The sequence below is a fragment of the Cavia porcellus genome, unplaced genomic scaffold (assembly GCF_034190915.1).
Source record: "Cavia porcellus strain 051 isolate PalLab524CR breed Dunkin Hartley unplaced genomic scaffold, mCavPor4.1 scaffold_20, whole genome shotgun sequence".
Taxonomy (NCBI): Eukaryota; Metazoa; Chordata; class Mammalia; order Rodentia; family Caviidae; genus Cavia; species Cavia porcellus.
In genome coordinates, this window is record NW_026947503.1 from 68,410,599 (window position 1) to 68,437,239 (window position 26,641).

A 26,641-nucleotide genomic window follows, 5' to 3' on the forward strand; every position below is an offset into this window, starting at 1 on the left:
GATTTTGTTTCTTGATCCATACTGACAGACTGTTTCTTTTAATTGGTGCATTGAGACCATTTACATCAATGGTTGTAACTGTTATATGTTGGTTTATTGTTGACATGTTATCTTTCTGCTATTGCATCTTTATCTTTCTGTTCTGTTTAATTGTCTGCTTTGTTTAGTGGTTTTTTCCTAAGTGTACCTAAACTGTCTTTCAATATGTTTTGCAGTGTTGCTTGGTGATCATGAAGTTCTTCAGTTGTTGTTTGTCATGGAAGTATCTTATTTCTCCATCAATTTTGAGGGACAGTTTTGCAGGGTTCATCAGTCCAGGTTGGATATCATTTTCCTTTAGGATCTGGAACACTTCATTCCATGCTCTTGTTGACTTTATTGTTTGTGCTGAGAAGTCTGCTGTGATTCTTATAGGTTTTCCTTTATAAGTGATCTGTCTTTTCTCTTTGACAGCTTTTAATATTCTGTTCTTTTTTTTTTTTTTTGTCTTTTGCTTTTTATCAGTACCGGGGATCGAACTCACGACTGCCTGCTTGCAAGGCAGGTGCTTATGCCGCTGAGCTAAACCTCCAGCCCCTTAATATTCTATTCTTATGTTGGATTTCTGGGATGGTGATTATTATATGTCTGGGTGTAGTTTTATTTTGGCTATGGCTATTTGGAGTTCTATATGCTTCACTGATCCTGATGTCGGTTTCCAATCTCGTGTTTGGAAATTTTCAGCTATTACTTCTATAAATATCCTCTTGACATCCTTTATGTCATCCCCTTGTTTGTCATTAATCCCTATCAACCTTATGTTGTTCTTTTTGCATCATCCTGCAGTTGTTGAATTGTTATTTCCTGATTCCTTGTTATTTTTAAAAGATCTTTCCTTTCCTGCTCACTAGCTGCAATCTTGTCTTCAATGTCTGAATTCTACCTTCACTTTCATTCAAGTGGTTTTTACAGTTTTAAGTGGAATTTTTGATTTCCTGTATATCTCTTTGCATCTGCTTTATGTATTCGGTTTGTTTCTTATATTGCTCATCTAGGGATTCTATCTTTTTGTTTAGTTCCTCCAATTTTTAAACTGTGTCTTCTTTAGATATATTCAGCATCTCTTTCATTTCTTTTATCATTTCTTCTTTTACCTGGGAGATTATTTCTAGTTCAAATGCCTTTAATGCTTCCCAGAGTTGCTTATTTATTTCAGTTGCTATTATGTCTGATATTTGAGCTGTATGGCATATATTTTCTTCTATATACATCGTTCCTAAGGTTTCATTGGTTGGGCTGGAGGTTTGAGATTGTAATTTGGTCTTTCGTTTAGTCATTTTCCTATATTTCTCTGTCTCAAGTGTTTCGAGTTTTATTCTAAGGCTTCCTCAGGGTCTTTTGGAAATCCTCTTCTATGCACTGATCTCCTGGGACTCTGGCAGCCAGTTCCCTGAATTGATACAGGGTCACTGGTGGTGTAGAAGGCTGGCTCAAGCCCAGCCCCTGGAACCCATGGTGCCCGCCTGCTTGCTTAGCATTCCACAGTCTGCCAAGCACAGCAGGGAATGGGGAGGCCAATGCTGGCGCCTGGACCTGCTAAGCTGCTCCAGTGCACCCAGAAGCCGTGAGGGTCCCAAACCAGCTGGACTTGGGGGAAAGTGCGTGGGGCACTTATGCCAGGCCACTGGGCCTCTGGAATGGGTGGCACCCACCTGCTTGCTTAGAACTCCATAGTCCACCAAGCACAGCTGGGAACGGAGAGGCAAATGCTGGTGCCCTGGACCCACCGAGCTGCTCCAGTGCACCTGGAAGCCGCCAGGGTCCCAAACAAGCTGGACTTGGGGGAAAATGGGCAGGGCACTTATGCCAGGCTGCCTGGGCTCTGACACTGGTGGTACCCACCTGCTTGCTTAGAACTCCACAGTCCGCCAAGCACAGCCGGAAATGGGGAGGCCAAAGCTGGTGCCCTGGCCCATCGAGCTGCTCCAGTGTTTCAGTGTGGTTTTAATTTGCATTCCTCTAATGACTAATGATGATGAACATTTTTTCATGTATTTATTTGCCGTGTGTATTTATTCAAATGAGAAGTATGTATTCATCTCAGCTGCCCATTATTTGATTGGGTCTTTGAGTTTCGGTGATCTGATTTAATTCTTTATATGTTTTAGACAGAAATCCTTTGAGGGAGAGTTCACTAAGATTTTTCCCCAGTTTGTGGGTTTTCTTTTCACTATGCTGGAGATTTCTTTTGACATGCAGCAACTTTTTAATAAGACATGGTCCCAATTATTGATTCTGTGAAGTATTTTCTGTGTGGTTTGATTCCTGTTCATGAATTCTCTACATACCCCTATATCTTCAAGATGTTTACCTACTTTGTCTTCCAATAGATTTAGTGTTTCTGTTTTAGCATTCAGATCTTTGATCCATTTAAATTTTAATTTAGTACATGGTGATAGGCATGGGTCTAGATTTAGTTTTCGGCATATAGAGAGCTAGTTTTTCCAGAACAATTTATTAAAAGACTGTCGTTCTTCCAGTGAACATGTTTGGCCCCTTTACCAAACATAAGGTGGTTGATTGTGTTTGTAGTTGTGGTTGTACGTTCTAATCTATTCCACTGATCTTTGGCTCTATTTTGGTTCCAGTACGATGTTGATTTTACTACAGTTGCTTTGTAGTATAACTTCAAGTCAGGGATTGTGATGCCTCCTGCCTTGCCTTTGCTGCTTAGAATTGCCTTTGCTATTCTGGATCTCTTCTGGTTCCAGATGAATTTTAGGAGTGATTTCTCTAGGCCTGTTAGGTATGTTGATGCTATTTTCATTGGGATTGCATTGAATCTGTAAAAGAGTTTTGGGAGAATGGCCATTTTCACAATATTTATTCTTCCTATCCATGAACAAGGGATGTCTTTCTATTTTCTGAGATCATCTTCGATTTCTTTTTCAGGGTATTTTAATTTTCCCTGTATAGATCTTTTACTTCTTTTGTGAGATTAATTCCAAAGCATTTCATTTTTTTGGATGCTAGTGTGAAGGATGTGACTTCTCTTATTTCTCACTCCATAATTCTGTTGTTAGTGTAGAGAAATGCTATTGATTTTTTAGCATTGATTTTGTATTCAGCTACATTGCCAAATTTCTTTATTATATCTAGGAGTCCTTCAATTGAGTTTTGGGTGTCTTCAATGTAGAGTATCATGTCATCTGAAAATCATATTAATTTAACTTCCTCTTTTCCTATCTTTACCCCTTTTATTTCTCTCTCTTGTCTAGTATTTCTGGCTAGTATTTCCAGTACTATATTGAATAGGAGCAGTGATAAGGGACATCATTATCTTGCTCCTGATTATAAGATAAAGGCCTTCAGTTGGGGATTGATGATTTGCTGCATCCTGTTTGCCAATATTTTATTGAGGATTTTGCATCTGTGTTCATGAGGGAGATTGGCCTGTAGTTCTCTTTTTTAGTTGGGTCCTTCTCAGGTTTTGGCACTAGAGTAATATTTGCTTCCAGGAATGACTTAGGAAGGATTGTTTCCATTTCAATTTCATTGAAGAGTTTGAGGAGTGTTGGCATTAAGTCTTCTGTGTGTTTCTGGTAAAATTCTGCTGTGAATCCTAGGCTCTTTCTTATAGGTAAGGACTTAATTACATTTTCAATTTCATTAATTGAAATTGGGTTATTCAGCAGTTTTTACATCTTCTTGAGCCAGCTTTGGTACTTCATATGTTTCTAGGAATCTGTCCATTTCTTCTGTGTTATGGAACCTATAAGAGTAGAGGTTTTTGAAATAGGTGTTGATGATCTTCTGTGTTTCTACAGAGTCTGTAGTGATTTTGCCTTTTTAATTCCTTATTGCATGAATTTGAGCTTTTTCTTTCCTTTTTAAAATTAGGTTGGATAGTGGCTTATCAATTTTATTTATTCTTTCAAAGAACGAACTCTTTGATCCATTAATTCTTTGGATTGTTTTCTTTGTCTCTATTGCATTAATTTCTGCTCTGATTTTTATAATTTCTTCTCTTCTCTTGGCTTTGGACTTGACTTGCTTTTCTTTTTCTAGATGTTTGAATTATAGCGTTAGGTTATTTATTTGTATTCGTTCTGTTTTCTTGATGTGGGAACTCAGTGTATTAAATGTTCTTCTGAAGACTGCTTTCATTGCATCCCACAGATTCTATTAAGTTGTATTTGTATTTTCATTTGCTTGTAGGTATTGTTTAATTTCTTATTTTATTTCCTCTGTGACCCACTGATTGCTCAAGAGTGTATTGTTCGATTTCCATGTGTTTGTGGGATTTTTGCAGTTTCTTTTATCATTAATTTCTAGTTTCATGGCGCTATGATCTGATAACATGTGTGGGATAATTTCAACTCTTTTGCATTTATTTAAATATGTTCTGTGGGTTAACATGTGGTCTGTTGTAGAGAATGTCCCATGTACTGGTGAGAAGAATGTATATTCTGACGTTGTTGGATTAAACACTGTATTGTCTATCAAGTGCATTTGTTTACTAGTGTGATTCAGTTCTGTTGTTTCTTTTTTTTTTTATTTAAAGAAAAGGAAACAAAAAATACATGGAGATAACAATAAAAAAAAGGTTAGAAATAATACAAGATTACAGATAAACAAAAGGTAAGAAATTGCCGGTTGATAAGTTACAAGTTGTCATCTTGTTCAGGTTGTAGAATTAAAGTATTTAGAATGACATTCAAAAAAGTGACCCTACAGACCATTCTGCTCTATGATCGAACAAAAGCTCCGTTATATGATTTTCAGTCCTACACATTTGTTTTACATCTCAAAGAGGGTAAGATTAACCATATCAAAACAGAACAGAACATTTAAAAAAATAAAAATAAAAAACAATTTTAAAAAATACAGGTTTCAAAGCAAGTCCACTGGAGATCTTCATTATCTAACTGTCTCTAGCTTCTTACAAATAGTTGTCCCTATCTTCACCCACTTTCTATACTTATTGCATGTTATAGAACTAATCAAATCATTACAGGCTGATGAAGTCTTTTTAGGTCCTCAAGTTCCAAATTAGGGAAGACAATAGCAACTACCATCACATCTCTCATTCTCTTTGTGATAGCCGTCCCCATCTCTGCATATGCTGAAGTTGAACTGAAGAAACCAGACTAATGTCATTCTAATCAGCAAACAATAGATTGCTAGAATTTATATTATAATGCTACAAAATAAGCCTCGGGTTTCTCAGCGCCTCTTCCTCAGAGTATTTGTTCCTTACATCTTGTATTATATAATCTGTTCCCGTAAATAATTTAAGAAAAAAAAACCCCATGTGTGAATTTCTACCTATATATCTATCCTCTCTGTATTATAGGGAAAACCAAGTCATAACTAGACAGCAAAACAATTTCCTAGAAAAACATGCAATGGATAAGACATATAAAACTGCAATATACATGATCTTCCGTAGCTACTATGTTTTCTCTTGTTATTTTCAATAGATTTGTCCACAACACTGGCTTATTATAGTTAAACATACTATCACCTATTTTTATAAAAACTTAACTTTGACTGCATTGTAGTATTTGAGAGCTGTTACTGATTCATACCAGTATGGATATCCTTTACATCTTGTCATGCTCAGAGTAGTTTCCTCTACTTTTAGGGTTGATTCTGACAAGCATACCAATTTCAAATAGAATCATTTAAGGCCAACCAATAGTCTTATGATTCAGATACAATTAAGATCAGTCATAGTAAGACAATGTAAGTAATACAGGATTTCAGCCTAAGTCAATAGGAAAGTAAGGATAGTTACCATGGTATAACCTGCTATTTTTGGTTCTAGAGGTCTGTGTCTTCAAATCTGACATGAGTGGACAGACCAGAACAAATTAAATTCAATCTAAATATGGCACTAGGACTACTGTGTCTTTTAAATCGTTATACACCATTAGCAATGACCTCTGCTTTTTTTTTTTAAATATAGTTTCAGAGCTGTCTATACTAAAGACTAGCTTACCGTCTCTGCCTCATGTCTGCTACTCCACTTTTCTGCTATAATTTGTCCACCTTATTCCCTCATTCCATTGTCTGCCCCATTCACTGAGGCCTCTCTGCCACTGTAGCTGGAATCCTGATATCTCTTCCTCTCTTTCTCTGTAATGTCTTTCAGCACTCTCTGTAGGGTTGGATTGGTGGCCGCGAACTCCCACAGTTCCTCCTTGTCTTGAAAGTATCTTATTTCTTCATTAATTTTTAGAGAGAGTTTTGACGGATATATGAACTTTGGTTGCATATTTTTTTCCTTCAGGACTTGGAATATTTCTCCCCACTCCCTTCTTGACTTAAGAGTTTGTGTTGATAAGTCTGCTGTTATTTTGATAGATTTTCCATTATAGGTAACCTGCATCTTTTCTCTGGCTGCTTTTAATATTCTGTTTTTTTGGTGGATTTCTGGGATCTCGATTATTATATGTCTAGGCGTAGATCTGTTTTGGTTGTAGGTAGCTGGCGTTCTGTATGCTTCTTTTATCTGGATATCATTTCTTTTTGCTATACATGGGAAATTTTGCTTTAATATATCTGTGAATATTTTTTGTATTTCATTTTTGGATGTTCCTGCTTCCTCACTCACATTCTTTATTCTTAGGTTATGTATCTTCTTGTCATCTTCCAGTTTTAGAATTGCTTCTTTCTGGTTCCTTGTTATTTTTAAGAGGCTTTTTCTTTCACGTTCATATGCCCTAAATCTCTCTTCAAGTTTCATAAGGCTGTCTTTAGTTTCTGTCAAGGCATTTTGCCAATATTCAATGGAATTTTTAGTTTCCTGATATTCTCTTTGGATCTGTTTCATGTATTCTAAGTTATGCTTAAATTCTTCTTCAGATGCTTCTCTTTCTTTTCTGATTTCCTCAGTTCTTCCATCTGTGTTCTCTTGGGCGGGGCTTGTCATTTCTTTAATTAATCTCTTTATATCTTGCCTTACTTGGATCAGGAGTACAGCTTTAAATTCCTCTATGAGATCATGTAGGTACTTTTTAATTTTGGCTGATGCTGTGTCGAGTAGAGGATGATTACTGTGCTTGTTGTCTTCAGTGTTTAGTTCTCCTGGGCTTGTTTTCTCCTGTTGAGCAGCTGAAGATTTTTTTTTATTTTTATCTCTTGTCATGTTTCTGGTTTCTTTCAGACTGTCCTGGAGTTCTCTGGCCCTCTCCGAATTGCTTAGGGCCTTTCAGAAGCGTGCTGGCTTGAGTTTTTGCTGTCCTCCCCAATTTACTGTTATCTGGGGTAGGCTGGGATGCAGGGGCGGTACAGGCTAGTCTCTAGCCTCTGTGTCAGTTAGTTCATAAATTAGGCTGTACTTTCTGGTTGTCACTGAGTTGTGGCTATTTTGTATCCACTTATTGGGCCCCAAGCAGAGGCTTGGTTTAGCCCCAGTAGCTCCTGCCAATTCTCTTTGTACCAGAAGCAGCTGAGTAATGTCACTATGGCACAGGTTTCTGCCCAAATCCCAGCCGTTCTCTTCCAAACCTCTCTGTGACAGGAGCACCAGAATAGCAGATCCGCCCAAAACTAAGATGTCTCCCACTAAGTTCTCTGTGTGGAGCTGAAGCCAGCAAGTAATCAGGCTCTGCCAGGATTCAAGATGTCTTCCACCAACCCTCCCCTCAGGGGGACCTGGTGATGTCACCACGCTGCAGTTTCTGCCGCCAGGCTAATATGTCTGCACCAGACTCTGTGTTATTGATTTCCCCGTGGTGGCGGGCCAGCTGTTCTCTGGTCAACCCCAGCAGCCGCGGGGTTCCCAGTACTCACCAGAGTCCGGTGCAAGTCCTCATTCCGGGACCACCGCACACCAAGCTGTCCACTTTTCCCGCACTCCCAGCACAGCGCTGACCGGTCAGATATCTGTGCACCGTTTAAATTTGAAACGCCCAAGCTTTGTACATCCGCTCTGGTGCAGCAGTGCAGACTTGGCTGCTACTTGGAGTCCCGGCCCGGGTCTCAGTTTCCCACAGTCCCCTAATGCAACTCAGCTTTTGCTGCTAGGTCCATGGGTCAGCTTGTTGATTTAAAGGCGCGGGATTTGCAGCCTCCCGTTATCAGCGTTCAAGGTCTCAGCACGACTTTAAATCCTCCAGCTGTACTGTCTTGGTTAATAAGAATTGCTATCGATTTGTCTGGCCCTCTCCATGTTGTCTTTTTTTAGCTTCTAGTGTGAATTCTCTGGAGAGACTCTTCGCTCGATCCCCTCGCCAGCCGCCATTTTCAGGAATCAGTTCTGTTATTTCTTTTGCGGATTTTCTGTCTTGTTGATGTGTCCTTTGGTGTCAATGGTGTGTTAAAGTCTCCTGTTATAATTGTTTTATTGTTAATTTGATTTTTCATTTCTATTAATACTTGCTTTGTATAACTGTGTGTTCTGGAATTTGATACATATATATTTAAAAATGTTATCTCTTCCTCTTGAAGTTTTACCCTAACCAGTATGTAATGACCTTCTTTATCTCTTAGGATCATTTTTGGTTTGAAGTCACATTGTCTGCCAAGAGAATAGCTATCCCTGCTTTTTTTTTTTTTTTTTTTTTTTTGGTTTCTGTTGCATGTAGTATTGTTTCCCATCTTTTGACTTTCATTCTGTGAGTTTCCTTTTGGATTAGATGGGTTTTTTGTAGATAGCATGTGGTTGGATGTTGTTTCTTGATCCATTTCGCCAGTCTGTTTCTTTTAATTGGTGAATTGAGACCATTTATATTAATAGTTGTAACTGTTATATATTGGTTTATTGTTGACACGTTATCTTTTTGCTGTTACATCTTTAACTTGTCATTCTTTTTAATTGTCTGCTTGTTTAGAGGTTTTTTCCTATGTGTATCTAAACTGTCTTTCAGTATTCTTTGCAAGGTTGGCTTGGTGATCATGAAGTTCTTTAGCTGTTCTTTGTCATGGAAGTATCTTATTTCTCCATCGATTTTGTAGGACAGTTTTGCAGGGTACATCAGTCTAGGTTGGAAGTCATTTTCCTTTAGTATTTGAAATACTTCACTCCATGTTCTTCTTGACTTCATTTTTTGTGTTGAGAAGTCTGCTGTGATTCTGATAGGCTTTCCTTTATAGGTGATCTGTCTCTTCTCTCTAACAGCTTTTAATATTGTATCCTTATGTTGGACTTCTGGGATGATTATTATATGTCTGGGTGTAATTTTGTTTTGGTTATGGCTATTTGGAGTTATAATCCTAATGGCAGTTTCCATTCTCATGTTTGGGAAATTTTCAGCTATTACTTATGAAAATAGTCTCTTGATATCATTTGTGTTATCCCCTTCTTTTTATTTATCCCTATCAATCTTATGTTGTTTTCCTTTGAGTCATCTTGCAACTGTTGGAGTGTTATTTCCTAATTCCTTGTTATTTTTAAGAGATCTTTCCTTTCCTGTTCACTAGCTGCAATCTTGTCTTCGAGATCTGAAGTTATATCTTCACTTTCATTGAGGTAGTTTTGACAACTTTCAATGGAATTTTTGATTTCCTGTATATCGCTTGAATCTGCTTTATGTATTCTGTTTGTTTCTTATATGTTCATCCCGGGATTCTATCTTCTTATTTTGTTCCTCTAATCTTTTAACTGTGTCTTCTTTAGATATGTTCAACATCTCTTTCATTATTTTTATCATTTATTCTTTTATCTGGGAGATTATTTCTAGTTTGAATTCCTTTTAAGCTTCCCAGAGTTGCTTCTTTATTTCAGTTATTAGTATTTCACGTATTTCAGCTGTATGGCATATATTTTCTTTGATGTACATGGCTTCTACGCTTTCTTGGGATGGGATGGGTGTTTGAGATTGCATTTTGGTCTTTAATTTTGTCATTTTCCTATATTTCCTTGTTTCAAGTGTTGTTCCTGGGTGTGCTGGAAATGTCTCCTATGTCCTGGGCTCCTGGGACTCTTCTGTTAGCGTAGCTCCCCCCTTGGGCAGTGAGGCCTCCAGATTAAAAGAAGGTTACCAGGGGCAGCTTAGGCAGGCCTAAAGCATCCTCAAGCCGTGCAGCTCCTCTCTGGCAGCAATGCTTCCCGGACTGAAAGAAGGCTACCAGGTGCGGTCCAGGCAGGGCCGAATCCCACCAAGCCCAATTTAGTGTGGGTGCAAGCTGGTTGGTCCCCAACCATCTAGAGCAAGGATTTCAAACTCTCCCAGGGATCAGATGTTGTGCAGGCATCCACCTCCTTGGGTGGCGAAGCTCCCCAGGTTGAAAGAAGGTCACCTGTGTGGCCTCAACCCGCTCTACAGTGCAGCTCCCTCCTCCAAGTGGCGGTGGTGGCGGCGGTGGCGGCACTCTGTGGACTGAGAGAAAGTCACTGGCAAGGCCTAAGTAGGCCCTCACAGCGCAGCTCCCTCCTCAAGGTAGCAGCAGCAGAAGCGGTGCTGTCCTATTTTTTTATTTTAAAAAGGATAAAACTAAACATAACAAAACAGAATAAAGCAAATCAGAAGCAAAATGATGTGACACAGATTTCAAAACAAGACAACATGAGATCTCCAGTGGCTACCACAATGTCTCTTGTTTTCGTCTAAATAGTTATCTATATCTTCACACACATTGAATTCATACAAAACAAAATAGTATAAAACTGATCAGAACAGAGTAATGAAGGCATTACAGGCCTTCAAAACCAGACAATAGGAAAATTAACAATGGGCTGCCGTAATGTCTCTTGTTCTCTTCAAAATAGCTGTCCATACCTTCATGTATGTTGAAATTACACAATACAAAAGAGACTAAAACCACTCTGAACAACGAATAGAAGCATTACTGGATTTCACAGCATGATGATACAGAATTAGCAATGGATACCATAATGTCTATTTTTCTTCAAAGTAGCTGTTCATTTCATCACATATAATATAATCAATTCTTGTAAACTATTTAGGCGAAGTACTAGGCATGTATAAGCCTCTACATGTATACCTATCCTTTCTGCATCAGAGGGAAAAACAAAACAAAATAAAACATATTACTAGAAAAATAAGAAACAAAATAGACAACAATGGCAGAGGGCTCAAAACAATGACAGTATAGGCTTTCAAAACACGGTGGTAGGAGCAGAACTAAGGTTGATATTTTACATAATGATCTTTAAGAGTTCCTCAGGCCACCAGGCATAAACATGCAAAATTGTTCCAATCCTATGAATGTTAACTGCTTTGCTATGAGCTTATAGAAGGCTATGAGCTTATAGAGACTAAGGCAGGGGAACTCAGGTTCAAGGCCATCTGAGCAAAGTATCCAGACTGTCTCAAAATTAAATGAAAGGCTGGGAATGTGGCTCACTGGTAAATGGCTTGCCCAAGACTCTGGGTTTAATATCCAGTATAAGGGGGATGCGTTACTATAGTGGGGATTGTAGTGAAAGCCACTCCCTGCCTGAAGCTATGCTTATGTGGCCATCTTGGAGTGAGAGCATTTCCCCTGATGATGGGCCTGAGTGGGACAGTGAAAGTGGTCACTCTGTTCACACAGAACTCAGAGAAGCAACTTGAACAGCACAGTACCAGAGAGTGGACTTCCTATGCTTACAACATCCCTGAAATGCTGCCTCAACCTACAGTACCTGCAGGGTTTTTGAAACATCAGCATAACCCTGTAGGTCTTCCCAGTGTCCCTGATAAAGGGGCTGGTGATGGAGGGACACAGGAGCAGTACTGATGCCATGATGGTGAGTAGTGTCTCCCATGATCCAGGCAGCCCTGGGGACAGGCCCCGGACCACATCAGCTGAGGAACAGAGGTCCCACTGGCGGGTACATACGCTGGGTATCTGAGAGAAGCCTGGAAGATCTGCAGGCTGCCTTCCAGAGAGGGAACAGCAGCCCATGTGGTCCAAAGGTTGTGACATGGCAGGAGCCTGCCTACATAGCAGGACTGTCCTGGCTCAGTCTGGGCTGTAGAATTGCCAGGCCTGCTGCTCTGAAAACCTCTTTCCTTCTGCTCTCTCACAAGTAAGCTAGAGATGACCTTATGTTTGGATAAGGGAGTACAGCCTTCCTCTAGCCACTCACTGTGGCCAGTACTTGCCCATCTTCCTATGAGGAGGGAGATTTGATTGCTTATGTCACCTTCAGAGCCACCTGTTTGAAATCAGATTCACACGGTTGAGTTAAAGGAAGAATTGCAAGTGGTCCATCAGACATGGCTCTGTAGAGCTTTTGGGTGGCCTTTTCTCATTTGGAGAGTGACCAGCAGCCTGGGAAGTGGATTCCTTTGATCTGAGCTGCTTTCTGGGGGTTAGGAAGTCACCTTCATGGGCCTGGACTCCGGACAGGGTCTACACTTCGTGGTCATCTGCTGTGGTGGGATCTATAAGGAGTCTGCAGGGTCCAAGACTCTGGGCCATTGGAGAGTCACTGGGCCAGGAGCAGCCTATGCTGGCCCCATCCTTTCATGGTCAGTTTGTGTTGGACAGTGAGTGTCCCTTATTCACCAAATAAGTTGGAATTTCTTTGTATATTCAGTGAAATAAACAGTGTGCCTTCCTCGATTACTGTATACTAAATAACTGCACATGTGTCTGGGTGGAATGAAGATAACTAATATGACACCATACTTTGTGATCCTGTACTATCCTTGCCATCCTGAAAAAAAGAGGTTTCAAAATTATTATTTTATATAACAATATACATGTGCATATACGTGCAGGTAATTATATCTGTGAATACCAAAAGGTGTGAGAATATTATCCTAGAAAATATAACATAGGTTATTTCTGTTGATCCTGTCCTTCCAGAAATTCAGAGGAGAGTCCAAAAGGCTCTTATCAGCAGGTTTCTGTGGAGGATGATTCAGCTCCTGAGTATGCACAGGCATCTGAGGGTGCTGCCTTGCTCAGGTCCTGCCTAGTTAGAGCCCATCATCTGAAGTTTGCCTACTCACATTTGGTTTTAGACCTGTGAGTAGCAGCACAGTGGTTTAAGGTGAGCAGTGAGTGGATGGTAAATGCTGTCCTGGGTTGGTTAGACTGCCTCTCCCATCTATTCCCATTGCACAGGATGTAGGTTACCCATTCCATTCATGACCTGCTGCTGGCCTTGTAAGCACAGAAGTTTCAGGTCTGTTAGGTCAGACAACAGCTGTGTGTGGAGTAGAGTCACGACTCAGGCAGCTACAAGAGGGGGTCCTGGGCAGTGTGAGGTGGAGCTGGGGTCTCAGGAGGAAGGTGGCTCAGAGGGGGTATCCAGGTGGTAGGAGGCTGTAATTTCAAGGCACAAGTTGCAATATGAAGCAAAATAGCACTTGGTTTCTTAACAAGAAAAAGAACAAAAGTTCTTAACAAAAGTTTTTAAAAATACTGTTGGATGTCTTGACCTGACCTTTAACAAGGGAAGTTCTACATTTATTTCCTGCAATATTTTTGTTTTGCTTTGTAGTATAATTTTTTTAAGTATCTGGGTTTCCATGAGATTAGTTTCATATTTCTTCAAGTTTCAGCTTATGCAGCATGGTGAAATGTGAAAGGAAACACAGAGTTCATACTTCAGGAACAAACTGTTGAGCATATTTGTGTTGGCTGGAAAAAAACTGAGTTACTTTGGGAAATGAGACTAACATTTCAGTGGTTGTGTAAGGAGTGAAAAGGAAAAGAAAAAGATGTTCAGCAATGTGCAAATCCAAAGAGGACAGAAGTTTAGACCATTCCTGAAAGTCTCAGGGTGACTTTTGTTTAATCAGCTTGCAGGCTGCTGAGCGACTTGGGGTGAGGCCTTCGCTCCTCAGGATGGTCTTTGATATAGTGACGTTAGAAGTGTGGACAAAGGGTCTTGTGACTCACTCTACCATCATTAGAAAGAGTGATTCTTTGAAAGAATCTTAAGAGAAAATAAAGGAAATGAAAGTGTTTGCATCTCCAACAACTAAGCCATGAATTCATTCTTGAAGACTGAGAGTAACAGGCAGATGTGGAGAGAAGGAGCATTGTTGCATGGCTCCTCCTTGGTGAGTGGTGGGACCTTTTTGTGAAGCCACTGTGCCACCACAAGGACACAGAGGAGGTGACAGCAAGGGGTCACTTGCTCTCAGGATGAAAGTACTGACACGTGGTACAGTTTTATTCTGGATTTTCACCTCCTGGAGAATCACAGGTAGGTTTTCCTATGATTATCTATAAAACTCAGCCTCAGTTACTATTTTTTTCTTTTAGAAAGTATTTTATGTATGTGCAAATAATGGACAGATGTTCTATCCGTAAATTATGTTTCCCCAAAACAGATTTATTTTTAAAGCAACCCACCAAAGTTTGAAAGACATTGAGTACACTAGGGAATAGCTAGTCTACTGGGAGAATAGCAGACGCAGCATGGCACCACCACAGGTAGAAGCTCTGCCCTCCTCACCACCCCACACCAGCTGGAAGATGCTCATGTGAGGTCCAAGAACCTAGGGCAAGTTGGCCTTGTGGTTCTCTGGTTGCAGAAAACTGGGACTGAATTGAAAAGAAGATGCCTTGCACCAAGGCGTTGGAAGGCAGACTATTTATTACACTAGGGGCTGGAAGGAAGACCAGTTACAAATCACCAGTTCCAAGTCAGCTTTGGGTTTAGTTTAAATAGGATTTTCAAGCAGGAAGTGCAAAATCTGATAGCAAATTATTATATAGCTGGTTATATGAATCAAGTTGTATGTTGTCAAGCAGATTCGTTCTAGGCAGGTTTACTCAAAAGGAACTGATTATCATAAGACAGAAGAATTCTGGGAGGGGATGTTGAGTGGAGCAGGAAAAATTAAATGTGTCCTTGACTGGGCCAGTCTGTCCTAGGTAGAAAGTTCTTGAAACATGTTGGAAAAACAGAATGTATTTTTAGTTGGGGAAACATTGATAGCTACTGGAGGTGGTCCCTAACCCTATCTGTGAGAAGCAGGTAGACAGACAGTCAAGGCTAATTGAGTTTAGCAGTCTCACCATGTGACAGGTAGGATGAGCACATCCTGTCTTAATATAACAACAGGCTGCTAATTGATTTTTACATTTCTCCTAAATTTTTACTACACTCTAAGAAGCGAATAAACCAAATCAGAAATCAACAGACAAGACACAGAGGCTGTGAAACACATTGTGGTTCCATATTGTACTCCACCTCATAACATTAATAAAGGGAATGTTTTAATACAGAGGAAAGTTTATTTCATGTGTCATTTTTGTGAATTTTGGTGGCCAGCCTTTACACAAACACTACCTAGGCCATCATGCAAATGGCATGGCTGTCTGATGTCTACTGTGCACTTTGTGCTTGCACATAGAATCTGCATTCTTCACAAGCATATCTACCAGAGGGCTGTGATGGGAGAGGAAAACCAGCATTGCAGACAGCTGTGGGCAGACAGCTGTGCAGAAAAGAGACTCTGGTCACTATCACTGGAGTAACTGGCAACAAACAGGTCAAGAATTTCCAGGCCCTAAGCATCCACAAGATATTTTCACACAGAAACAGCACAGACGGCGAGGTCCCTAAGAGTCATCCTCCCTGTACACGTCCTGTGGCATCTGCTGTACCATCTTTTCTTCCAGCTGCTTTTCTTTGCTCTTGGATGAAGTGGATGTTCTGACTGACCACTTTGATGTCCTGTACTTTCTAGAGTTCTTTTTCTTTTCCGATCTGTTCACTATAAGCTTAGCTTGGCATTTCTGCTTGATCTCTTTGACTCCCTTCAGTGCATCAATACTTTTATTCCACAATTGTCATTGGTATTTGACAAGTTCATTTCTGTTTTTCAAATTCAAATGAATCATCCACCATCAGCTCTTGGCTAGGAGTTGTCTGGAATGGTTTTGTCCACTGGACCTTGTAAGGATTGTGCTTCTTTTTAAAGTTTGTATATCATTTCTAGTTACAGAACCTGAACACCTTGCAAACGTTGTGATGAACATCATGCCATGGCTGAGGCACATGGACCCAGAGAAGAAATCTAGTTACTGCTTTGAAGCAGAGACTAGACCTATTTTCCACACCCCAGTGAGACAGCTTGGAGGAAGGAAAGAGGGGTCGCACTCTTCCTGCTCCTTTCTGGTAGGGGGAGCAGGAGTGGCAAGAACTGAATTCTAGTAACTGCTAGTTCTTTACCTTTGAGACCTTAGCTCCAGGAAAAGGCAGCTATGCCAGTCTCCCTTCTTCAAGCCTGAGTAAAGAGCACCTGTGACATGCTCAGCAGGTGCAGTTCTTCTGAGACGCTGGCGTCAGAGTGACTGCTTTCCTGCTGTTTTGTTTCCTTCCTTTGTCCCCCCCTTCCTGGTTCTCCCTCCCTCCCTTTCTGTCTTTGGCAATGTGGGGATTGAACACAGGGCCTTACCCTGAACTGTACCCTCACCTGTTTTATTTTTAATTTTGAGACAGAGTCTCATTGTTGTAGACAGAGTTTACAAGGGGAAAGATTTAATACAGAACACATAATTCATAGGGTTATTTTATAATATTCACCCAAAGAGCCAAATGCAGAAAAGTGCAGGGGATCTGTCCATCCATTAGAGACTCAAAGGAGCTGAAGAGAACCACAGCCATCCTCAGCGATAGCAAGGACCCAGGCTCCTCTGACGACGAGAACAGGTGAGTTCATATCAGGAGAGCAGTGTGATAAGTTCCTCTAAGAGAACCAGCAGCGTGCCATCTTCCTCTCCATTCTCCTTGTATGTTGCTGGCACTGATCCTCAGTTGGGCTTTCCACATGCATCACCACGCTGACTTGGTGCAGCTGGGTGCTCCAAGTTGACTCTTAGTTAATCCACCACACTCACCAAGCTGCTAAATTACCAAGGCTGCACTCTAATTTATGATACTCCTTCCTCAGTCTCCCAGAATACTAGGATTGCAGGCATACATCACCATGCCGGGCATTTTTTCTAATTTTAAAGTCTATTTATATTCCTCTGGAACAATTTGAAAATTTTCCTGAAAACTAATTGACTAACATGGACCTCTGGTTGGCTCTAGAGAGGAAAATGGTTCCTGCCCTCACCTGTGACTTTCTTGCCACCCTCCTTAGAGCTAACTTCCTCTCTGCTGTCCTCTTCCAGAGTGCTTGCCAGGTCTAGGGCTAGATATCAGACAGTGTGTATGGGCCCTGCCTAGGGAAGAAGCACCTAGAAGTGCTGACCTTCAAAGGAAGAAGTCACGGTCCAGCTCAGAGGCAGTGACAGTGTCGTTGGTCCTCACCTCAGCCCTCGCTTGGTGCCCTGCACCCTTCAGAACCATAGGGTGCCCTATACGCAGGGCACTCTTCAGCGAGGACCGCACTAAAGGGCCTTCTCTCTTTTTTTTTTTTTTTTATTTAAGAGGAAAAAGAGAAAAACACAAAACAAACCAAAGCGGCGTAAGGGTACACGCAATACAGAACTACAAAACAAAACAAAACAAAACAAAACAAAAAACATAACAGTAAGAAATTACCTGCTAGTAGATTACACACTATCTTCTTGAAAATAGTTCCTCAAATCACAGTATCAAAGAACACAAGGTGGACATTCAAACAGGGAGACTGCAAACAGCTGTGTTCAATGTTCCAAAAACATTGATAAAGTCAGCTATTTAACACCCCCAAACACACTTGCTGTTATATCCGTTAGAGCTCTTTTTCTTTTTTTTTCTCCCTCTCTTTTTTACAACAAAATTTACACATCTTGGATTTTATTACTCCTTAGTGCTTATTACTTTCTTTGGGGGGGGGGAGAATACAGTCAAATATGGCAAAACAAAGCTGTCAGTCAATACCAAGGATAGACATAGCACATGGTGTAGAACAGAGTACAAGTTTATCAACAATGGTTATCAACATTGTCCCTTGTTTCCTTAAAAAGAATTGTCTATCTTATTAGATATTATAAAGTTGGACAAAACAGTAGAGAACAAGACCAATAAAACTTAGGCATTGTAAACATTACAGGACTTCCAAAGAAGACAATAGTCAAACCAGAATGGGTATCTTAGTGAATCTTATTGTCTTCAAAGTAGTTGCCTATGTCTTCAAATTTGATACTATCATATAGAATGGAACAGAGTCTAATCAGTCAAAACAAGATCGTGGGAGTACTACAGGTCTTCAAAACAAGGGCCTTCTCTTGAGTGCTGGCAGTTGAGGAGGAGCTTGGCAGAAGCTTGCTTAGCAGGAAGAGCAGCCTGCACTGTCAGGAGGCCCCTCAGAAAGGGAGGTGCAGCAGAGGTCATGGAGACTCCTGGTCCCCTTCTCTGTTGTGACAGGGTCATCACCTTCCAGAGGTAGGGCTTCTTCCCTCAGAATGGTCGCAAATCAAGAGTTCCCTATCTTCCTGGCTTGGAAAGGCACAAAGTGTCTTTGAACTGTAGTTCTCTTTGAGCCTTTGACAGAGAGAGGCAATATCACTTAATGATTACAAGTTCACCCTTTCAATAGGTCTCCAGCTTTCCACTCTGAATTTGGATAAACTATGGGATCACTGGCTCGATGATCAGTACATTTGTGTTTTTAACACCTTTGCTGATTGGTGTCTTGTGCTGTGGTCTTATGAGGCCTCTTGCTTTCCCTCCCCATCCTGAACTGTCTGGAAGCTGTCTTGCATTTCAAATAGCCAAGGAGCTCCAATTTCAGATAGCTGAGTGGCTTGCATGCTGCCTGCTCAGAAAGAGTCTCTCAAGTTCTTTGGAACTTTCTCTTTGGGAACATGAGAAAAGGGCTTGTGCAGTAGTACAGGAAACTGGATATCATCCACCTGTGATGTTGGATCTTAACATTAGCTTCAGTTTTGTCTACCTTTCATTTTCCTTTCATCTTTTTCTAAAGCATGTCCAGCAATTTGAAGGTGATGATTTTATTTCTGTGTCTCCAAATCCTGGTGCAGCTGTCCCCCACTGTCCTTCTCCTTGAGCTATCTCTAGCAGGGCAGGTGAGCCTAAGAGCTGATGTCCATGGGTCAGTAGGCCCCGTTCCCTTTTACAATCCCTGATCGGAAGAATGACTCACTCCAGGAGTTAGCCTCTGTCGCTACATTGTAGCTGTTCCTGTTGCTCAGTCTTTCCTGTTAGTCCCTCCCTGGAATGGTGTCCTTTCTCTCTTACCTCTGGATATTTTTTAATTACTCTGTAATACTCAGTTTAATGACCACCTTTTCCAGAAAGTCCTCTCCCAGCTGTTTTCTCTCATGGTTGGGTGTACCGTCTGCATCTCAGTCCTTGCCAGTTATTTCATGTCTATGTGCCTTGTCCCCCAGAAGTTCTAGGTCCTCTGAAAACAGGACCTACTCAGCTGTGCTGCTTGGGGATGGGCCTGGTGCCTAGCATTCTTTTTTTTTTTTTTTTTTTTTTTTTAGTTTATTTTAGGAGAAAAAGAAAAAAAAAAAGGTTACAAGTTATACAGAATTGTTGCTGGCGACAGAGCCACTTGGAGGCAAGGTCCCCCAGCAGGCCAGCCATGGTCCCTGTGATCCTGCTGGAAGGTGCGTGGGTGGGTTTTTTCCACCGCCGAGGAGTTCATACAGCCTGGGGAAGGGCAGGTGGCAGCCAGTCCAGTGTCAGTCTGCTGTCCAGAGCTGAGAGCAAAGAGAACTTGGGGCTTCTACACAGAAGGCACCACTTCCCACCCTGTAGACAGCTTGGGTCCTGTTAGGCCAAGGTGGGTCTCTGAACAGCATAGGCCTTTCATGGATCAAGGCAGAGACCACAGGCTTCATAGTTTTTTCTGTTTGTGACTCCCTATCCCACAGCGCGGGGGTGTCTGGAGATGAAATAGCTTTTGTCCTGACACAGTAATACAGTGAGAGTAGCAGTGTCCTCCCCATAAGCTTTAGACTGCAGTGCCATTTCTGGTGCTTAGATGGTAGCAATTCGTCCATCACAGCTCTGAATCACAGCCCAAGAAAAGAACTAGAATGTGAAAATATGGCCTGAATTCTCCCCAAAGTCTGCTGTGGTCTGGCAGCAGGACACTGATTATGGGTTGTGTCCAGAATATGGGTAAAGGAAGTTTTGGAAACCCCAAAGTGCCCTACTATTTTCTTAGAATGCTATTGTTCCTGTGGGTTTAAAAAAGCTTTCTGTGTTAATGATTTTTCCAGAGTTCATTCTCTTCTTAGCCTCCTTCCTTGCTCACTGCTGTAAACCACAGGCATCTGTCTGGTCTATGTTCCCAGGCTGTACCACACTGTGCATCTTCTCTGGCACAGGACACCAAGGCTGGTTGGGAGAGTCTTCCTGCTTTACAAAGATAGGGGTGACTGGGGCTTGTGAAGGGAGAGCTGCCCTCGAGGCAGCACACGGTCAGGGGTCAGCATAAGGCCCTGGAGCCCACTGTTCACCTCTGTTTTCCTGGCTATTGGTGTTCTGTCTCTTGCACTCTGTGCACAGAGGCCCATGTGGGACAGTCCTGTGTAGAGGAGTCATGAGGACAGCAGTGTGCCTCTGCCCCTGAAGGCAGCATCCTCTTTCCCAGGGTGCGGCTCTCCTTCCAGGAGCCCCCCTGAGGCCTGTGAACCCATGGACTCAGTGTCCCCTCTGGGCTGTCTTCTGGCAGGCATCTAGGGCTGAGCTGGGTACTGACCACAGAGGCTCAGAGGCCTCTGTCACAGCCACTCCTCTGGGTGAAAGTGCCTGGCTATGGGCCTTGCCATTGGCACCTACTCTGCACATCTTCAGAGGAGCTCTCCATCCTCCATCCTCACTGGAGGTGCACAAGGAGAACTCGGCTCAGCCTGCTCTCTTCCCACCTGTTCTCTTCCCAGTCCCAGCCAGTGGGCACCTTTAGGTGTCATTGCCACCAGGATGTAGGCTCTTGAGAGCAGGAGTGAGGCAATGACAGGTGGGATCTGGTGTCGTCCATCCCCACCATAAGTGGAAGGATGCTTAGCCTTCCCACATCATTGTGAGTTGGGGGTCTTGCAGCTGAAGGGCCTTGCACCAGAGTGTGCCTGCTTGTGTGTGCAGTGTGGGTTTAGTACTGTGAGTACTGCCCTCTATAACCCAGGTAGCCTCCATGAACCTAACCAAACACAGGGTAAAGGACTGAGACAAGAATACATCTGTGTGTCCAAGCCAGTTATGCACAGGCTTTTCCTCCTTGTCATTCTCTGGATGATGCAGCAAACCATGGACATTTAGTTTGTGTTGCCTTGGGTGCTGTGACTGATCCTGCAATGGTACAGGGTGAACAGGGGCACAGTGTGTATGGGGCTGGCACACTGAGGAGCTGGTGTCTTGGGAGGGTCCTGGAGCCTCACTCTCTGTGCACTAGAGCTCTGAACCCTGCCTGCTGTGCCCCACACCCCATGTCTTGACACCCTTCAGGGCAGGGCAGAGCAGGGCTGCAGTCCCTGTTTATGATACCAGCCCCTTGTATATCACGTGAAGTCTTGCTGTGGGACTGCAGTGGGTGGTGTGGGTGGCATCTAGCAAGTCCCTTGTCTAGGCAGTGTTGGAACCTAAGGTGACCCTGCCACTCCAGAGTGTGTGGATGTGGCTGGGGTTCCCTGTCACTCTGTGTGGTTCCTACATGGTCCTTACAGACATCCAGTAGGAAAGTGGCCCAAGTGTTTTAGAGATGTGGCAATGGCAGATAGCCTCAGCTTTGAGTGACATACTCAGACTCCTTGGGTGGGAAGATGGAACCTGGGATTTCTGTCCTCTGAGAATGTGGGATCCAGCAGCTGCAGCCAAGGGGCGCAACGTTCGCATAGCAGCCCCACTTTAGGGCCCTCTCCTGGTGGCACTGAGACCACACCTGGGGGAAGGGCCCCACGCAGGGTGCTGGGGCAGTGGCACGGGTGTCACCCACAACCAGTTGGGTCTCCTGTGAACCTATGGCAGCAACTCCTCCTCCTGTCCCATCCCTGCATTGGGCAAATGTCTCACCACTGTGCTTTTCCCTTGCAGCAGAGCTGGAGTTCACCCAGATCATCATCATCATTGTGGTGGTCACTGTGATGGTCGTGGTCATCATTTGCCTGCTGAGCCACTACAAGGTTTCCACACACTCCTTCATTCAGCAGCCAGGCCCGGGCAGGCGGCAGGGGGAAGCAGTGCTTCTGGTAAGTGTGGGCTCTGGGGTCCTGTTGGTCTCTGCTGTGCATGGCCTGCAGTTCACTGAGCCTCATGCTAGGAAAACCACTCAGGTTTCCTGGCACAAAGGTCTCCACTGCCTGGATGTCATCCATTAGCGCAGACCTTTGTCTGGCACAAAGGTCTCCACTGCCTGGATGTCATCCATTAGCGCAGACCTTTGTCTGGCACAAAGGTCTCCACTGCCTGGATGTCATCCATTAGCGCAGATTAGCATTGCCTTTTTATTTGTTTTGTTGTTTTATTTTATTTTTGTGGTACTGGGGATTGAACCCAGTACCTTCACACTGAGCTGCCTCCCTAGCCCTTTTTAAAATTTTGAGCACTTTAAAGTGCAGCTGTGGCTGCAGGGTGCCCCCCGATGGCCTCTCAGGTGCATGCCTGTGCATCCTGGGGATCCCTGGTTGAGGAAGCCTTGAGGTCCTGGTATGGGCTGGCCCTGCTCTCGAGGGACAAGCATCGCCCTGTCCAAAAGGAATAGCCGACTCAGACAGGATCAGGGGCTGCATCGTCATCCCTCTCTGAATTCTCTCTGAAGACAGGTGAGGCCAGCTTCTTCCACCCCCTTCCTGGAGCCACCCATGTTGGCCCTTTATGTGGGAAGGCTGTCGTAGCACTGGAGGGATGTGAAAAGCAACTGTATCCCTAGTGCCTCAGACACCTGTGCTCCAGGGAAGCTCAGCAAGGGGACAAAGCAGCGATTCTGGATGAATGGGCAATAATTATGAGAAAAGTAAAACCCTAGGTGGTTTTAATGGCCACCACAGAACACTAAGCTCCGTGTCCTCTGAGGCTGCCAGCCATTCTCCCCAACTCTGTGTGGAGCCAGCGTTCTGACATCCTGGCTGCTGCAGTCAGTGCCTGAGCACCCAGCTGGCCCGAAAGGTACGGCAAGAGGTACCCTCTGACCCCAAGCGACCTCTGACAGTGTGGTGCAGAGGGTGCCCCGGGCTTCTGTCCACAGAGCAGCAGTGGATGGACAGAGGCTTACACTCGTGTGAGCCACATGCAGTTGTGGCTGCTCAGCCAGATTTGGCCTATAAAAGTAGCAATTTCACTTAAAAATGAACAAAAGAGTAACACCAGAGATTTGTTCATCACCAGCTTGTGTAGGGATGGAATCCATGGTGAAATCCAGGGGCCTCCTAGTACACCCATCCTCAGAAACTTGGGGACAGAGCAAAGCTGCCCAGCTCCATGGGATGCAGGCTCTCATAGGAAGGAGGCTGGTTCCTTTATTCCCTGGCTGATGAAAAGGACTGTAACTTGGCAGCTGTGCTTCTCTGGCCAAAGTGGCTGGCCTGGGCTGCAGACAGCCCTGGACCCTGGCCTGGCCTGGGCTGCACTTAGGGTGAAGAACTGGGCACACCTGCCCAACCCAGCTAGTTGATGGGAGCCAGGCCTGGTACTCTCCATGTGGACCCTCATCCTGGCAAGCTCCTACCACTTAGTGCTATTCTGGGAAGATATTTTTTGGTGCACAGACCTCTACCATGAGGATGAAAAGAAAAGCAGATGGAAAGGAGCCACCAATTTCCAGAGAGCAGGCAACATCCTTGTGGATGCGAGAACCCTTCCAGGAAGCAAAGAAAACAGGGACGCATATCCTGCCCTGGCCAGATGTGGTTTCTGTGTCTCCTCCTCTGTGTCCACCTCCCTGGAGCCAGGTCCTTGCCTCTGTGGCTGACAATAATGAGGCGGCTGTGGGCCCCAGAGCTGTCCGCAGCTCAGCTCTGCCTACAGTGGGCTCACTCACCTTAGGACAGGGCTGCACATAGTCAGGACTCATCCAAGGGGGTCACATGGGCCTCAGGACTCACCAACAGGCCCCCTGAGGTGCATGGAGGTTGGCAGGTACTTTCCTGAGCTGGCCATATTGCCCAGCCTGTGCATGTGTGTGGCCCCAGTCATGTCCTGCGTCCCCAAGGGCAAGGGCAATGGTGGAGTATAGCACCCCACTCCTTTCTCTGTGACAGAAGGCACACAGATGCCTTGTCCCCATCCCACTTCAGGTTGTGTTTAGGGAATTATTTGTGCCATGGTGGGCATGGATTGTTTCAGGAAAGTTAAGAGTGAGCTGCAAGCTATGTCACACCATAAGTATCACAGCCCTGACTCTGGGCTGCTTCAGGTAGGGTTGGAGGATGTAGTAACAGCCATCCTGATGTAAGAAGGGATAATCTCTCCCTACTACAGACCAGGTTCTTTGTGGACTGTGTTGTCTGTGATGGTGCCAGGCAGGTCCGCACCTCCCTGAGCTCACACTCTGACTCAGCACATGGCAGGGGGTCCTAGCCCTTCACCCACAGCAAAGTCCTCATAGCTCACGGTCACATATCATGGTCTTTCAGTATGTAATATTATATAGTTTGGATGAGAAATTACCAGAGATGCAGAAATATAAAGGACTAAGAGAGGACAGTAATCAGAGGCCTCAATGAAGTTGGCAAAGTCTTAGAAATATTCTTCCAAAACTGATTCATAAAGAAGTAGAGAATCTGAATAGATTTTAATTACTAGTAAGTAGAACAAATAATCAAATGCTTTCCAACAAACAAAATTGCTGGGCCAGAGATATCACTGTTGAAATCTTACTACACATTTAAGAAATTGACACCAACCTTTCTTAAGCTTTTCCAAAATGTAAGAGAGGTGTTAATACTTCTCAACTGATTCTCTGAGAGCAGAGTTCCAATACAAAGCCAGATGAAGACACAAAAGAAAAAATATAGGCAAATACCCCTTGAGGATATATGTAAGGATAGCAAATAGAATCAAGCAGGATATCAGAAGGATTATCACCATGACCAAGTGGGACTTAATTCTAGAATGTCAGGATAATTCAGTGCATGGAAATTCATGACACACCCTATTAATAGAATGAAACAGAAAGAAGCCATGTGACCATCTCATTGATATAGAAAAGGCATTTGACAGAATTCAACACCCTTTCACTATAAAAGTGCTCCAAACAGTAGGATGCAAGGAAAGGAAAGTTCCTTAGCCTCATAAAGTCACCTGTGAAAAGCCCACAGCTGCCATTGTAATCAACAGTGACCAACTGAAAACTTTTCTCCTGAGATCAGCTACAGGATAACAATGCCTTCTTTCACCATTTCTAGTCAGCATAGCGTTTCTTGGAACTCACAGGCAGAGTAGTTAGTTAAGAGTATTAAAGATCATTCCAATGGAAAAGGAAAAAGTAAACTTATTTCTGTTAGTAGATGCTATGATCCTAGAAAACTCAGAATATTCAACCAGAACAAAACAAAACTGTGGTGGAACTCTGTAGTAGTCAGTTTTTCTGTGGCTGGACACAGTACCCCATCCCACAGATTTGAGGAGTCTCATTTGGCTGGTGGACTCAGAGAACTTAGTCCCTGACCTACTGGGTCCACAGCGGGAACCTTATGGCAGAAGGTTGCAAAGCAGCAAAGAACCCAGATACATACAGTACCTGGAATCACACCTTGTGATCACCAGAAGTGCCTTTCTAAGCCCTGAGTGTTTCTTAAACAGGTTAGGTTGATGTATCAGGACTAATAGCTGCAAAATGATAAATTCAGCACAACAGCAGGGTTGAACTCAGCATGCAAAAATCAACTGTATTTCTCTGCACTAACTATGGTAATCTGATCTTAGAAGGAAATTAGGAAAATAATTCATTTATAACAGTCTGAAAAAGTATATTATGCTTAGAAGTAAAATTGAGAGATGACTTGTAAACTAAAAACTACAAAATATTGCTAAAAATTAAAGCAGACACAAACAGAATGATATCCCATATCTAGATTGGATTTTTTTTTTTTTTTTGGTACTGGAGATCAAACTCATGATCTCGAGCTTGCCAGGCTGGTACTTACACTGCTGAGCTAACTCCCTGGCCCTAGATTGAATCTTTCTTTTTATTTAGTTAAAGAGAAAAAACAAAATAAAACAGTAAAGGGTACAAGTAATACAGAATTTCAAGAAAAAAATGTACAGTAAGAAATCACTAGCTAATAATTACGTATTGTCATCTTAGAAATAGTGGTTCAAATTACAAAATTAAAGTATATAAAGTGGACATTCCAACAGTGAGATTGCAAACAGTTCTGTTCAATGATTCAACAAAAACTTAGTAATATGGTTTTCTATTTACACACTTCAATATACATGCAGTTATATCCTTTAGATCACTTTCTTTTCCTCTTTTTTACAATAACAATTACACATTTTGGGTTTTATTACACCCACAGTTCTTATTACTTTTTTTTTGACGAGGAAAAAAACCAAATGTGACAAAGCAAAACAGAGTCAGTTAGAACAGAAGGATGGACATAGTACACGATGTAAAAACAGAATACAAGGTGATCAACAGTGGTTACCATTATGCCTCTTGCTATCTTAAAAAGAGTTGCCTATATCATCAGGTATAATAGAATTGAGCAAAACAGTACAGAACAAAACCAATAAAACCTAAACATTGGAGACCTTACAAAACTCCAAAAGAAGATAATAGTCAAACCATAATGGGCATCAATGTGAATCTTATTGCCTTCAAAGTGGTTGCCTATACTCTCAAACTTGATACTATCAAACAAAAGAGAATAGAGTAAAATCAGTCAAAACAAG

The 26,641-nt window shown here is 42.7% G+C and overlaps 1 protein-coding gene across 1 annotated transcript in view; it reads left to right on the forward strand.

Annotated features, from left to right (window-relative positions):
- Ldlrad4 (low density lipoprotein receptor class A domain containing 4) overlaps nucleotides 1–26,641 on the forward strand; it is a 124,373-nt gene that overhangs the window by 80,567 nt on the left and 17,165 nt on the right. The window contains exon 4 of the mRNA XM_063232036.1: nucleotides 21,842–21,996. Coding sequence (XP_063088106.1) covers nucleotides 21,842–21,996 — 155 coding nt within the window. The remainder of the gene's footprint in view (nucleotides 1–21,841; nucleotides 21,997–26,641) is intronic.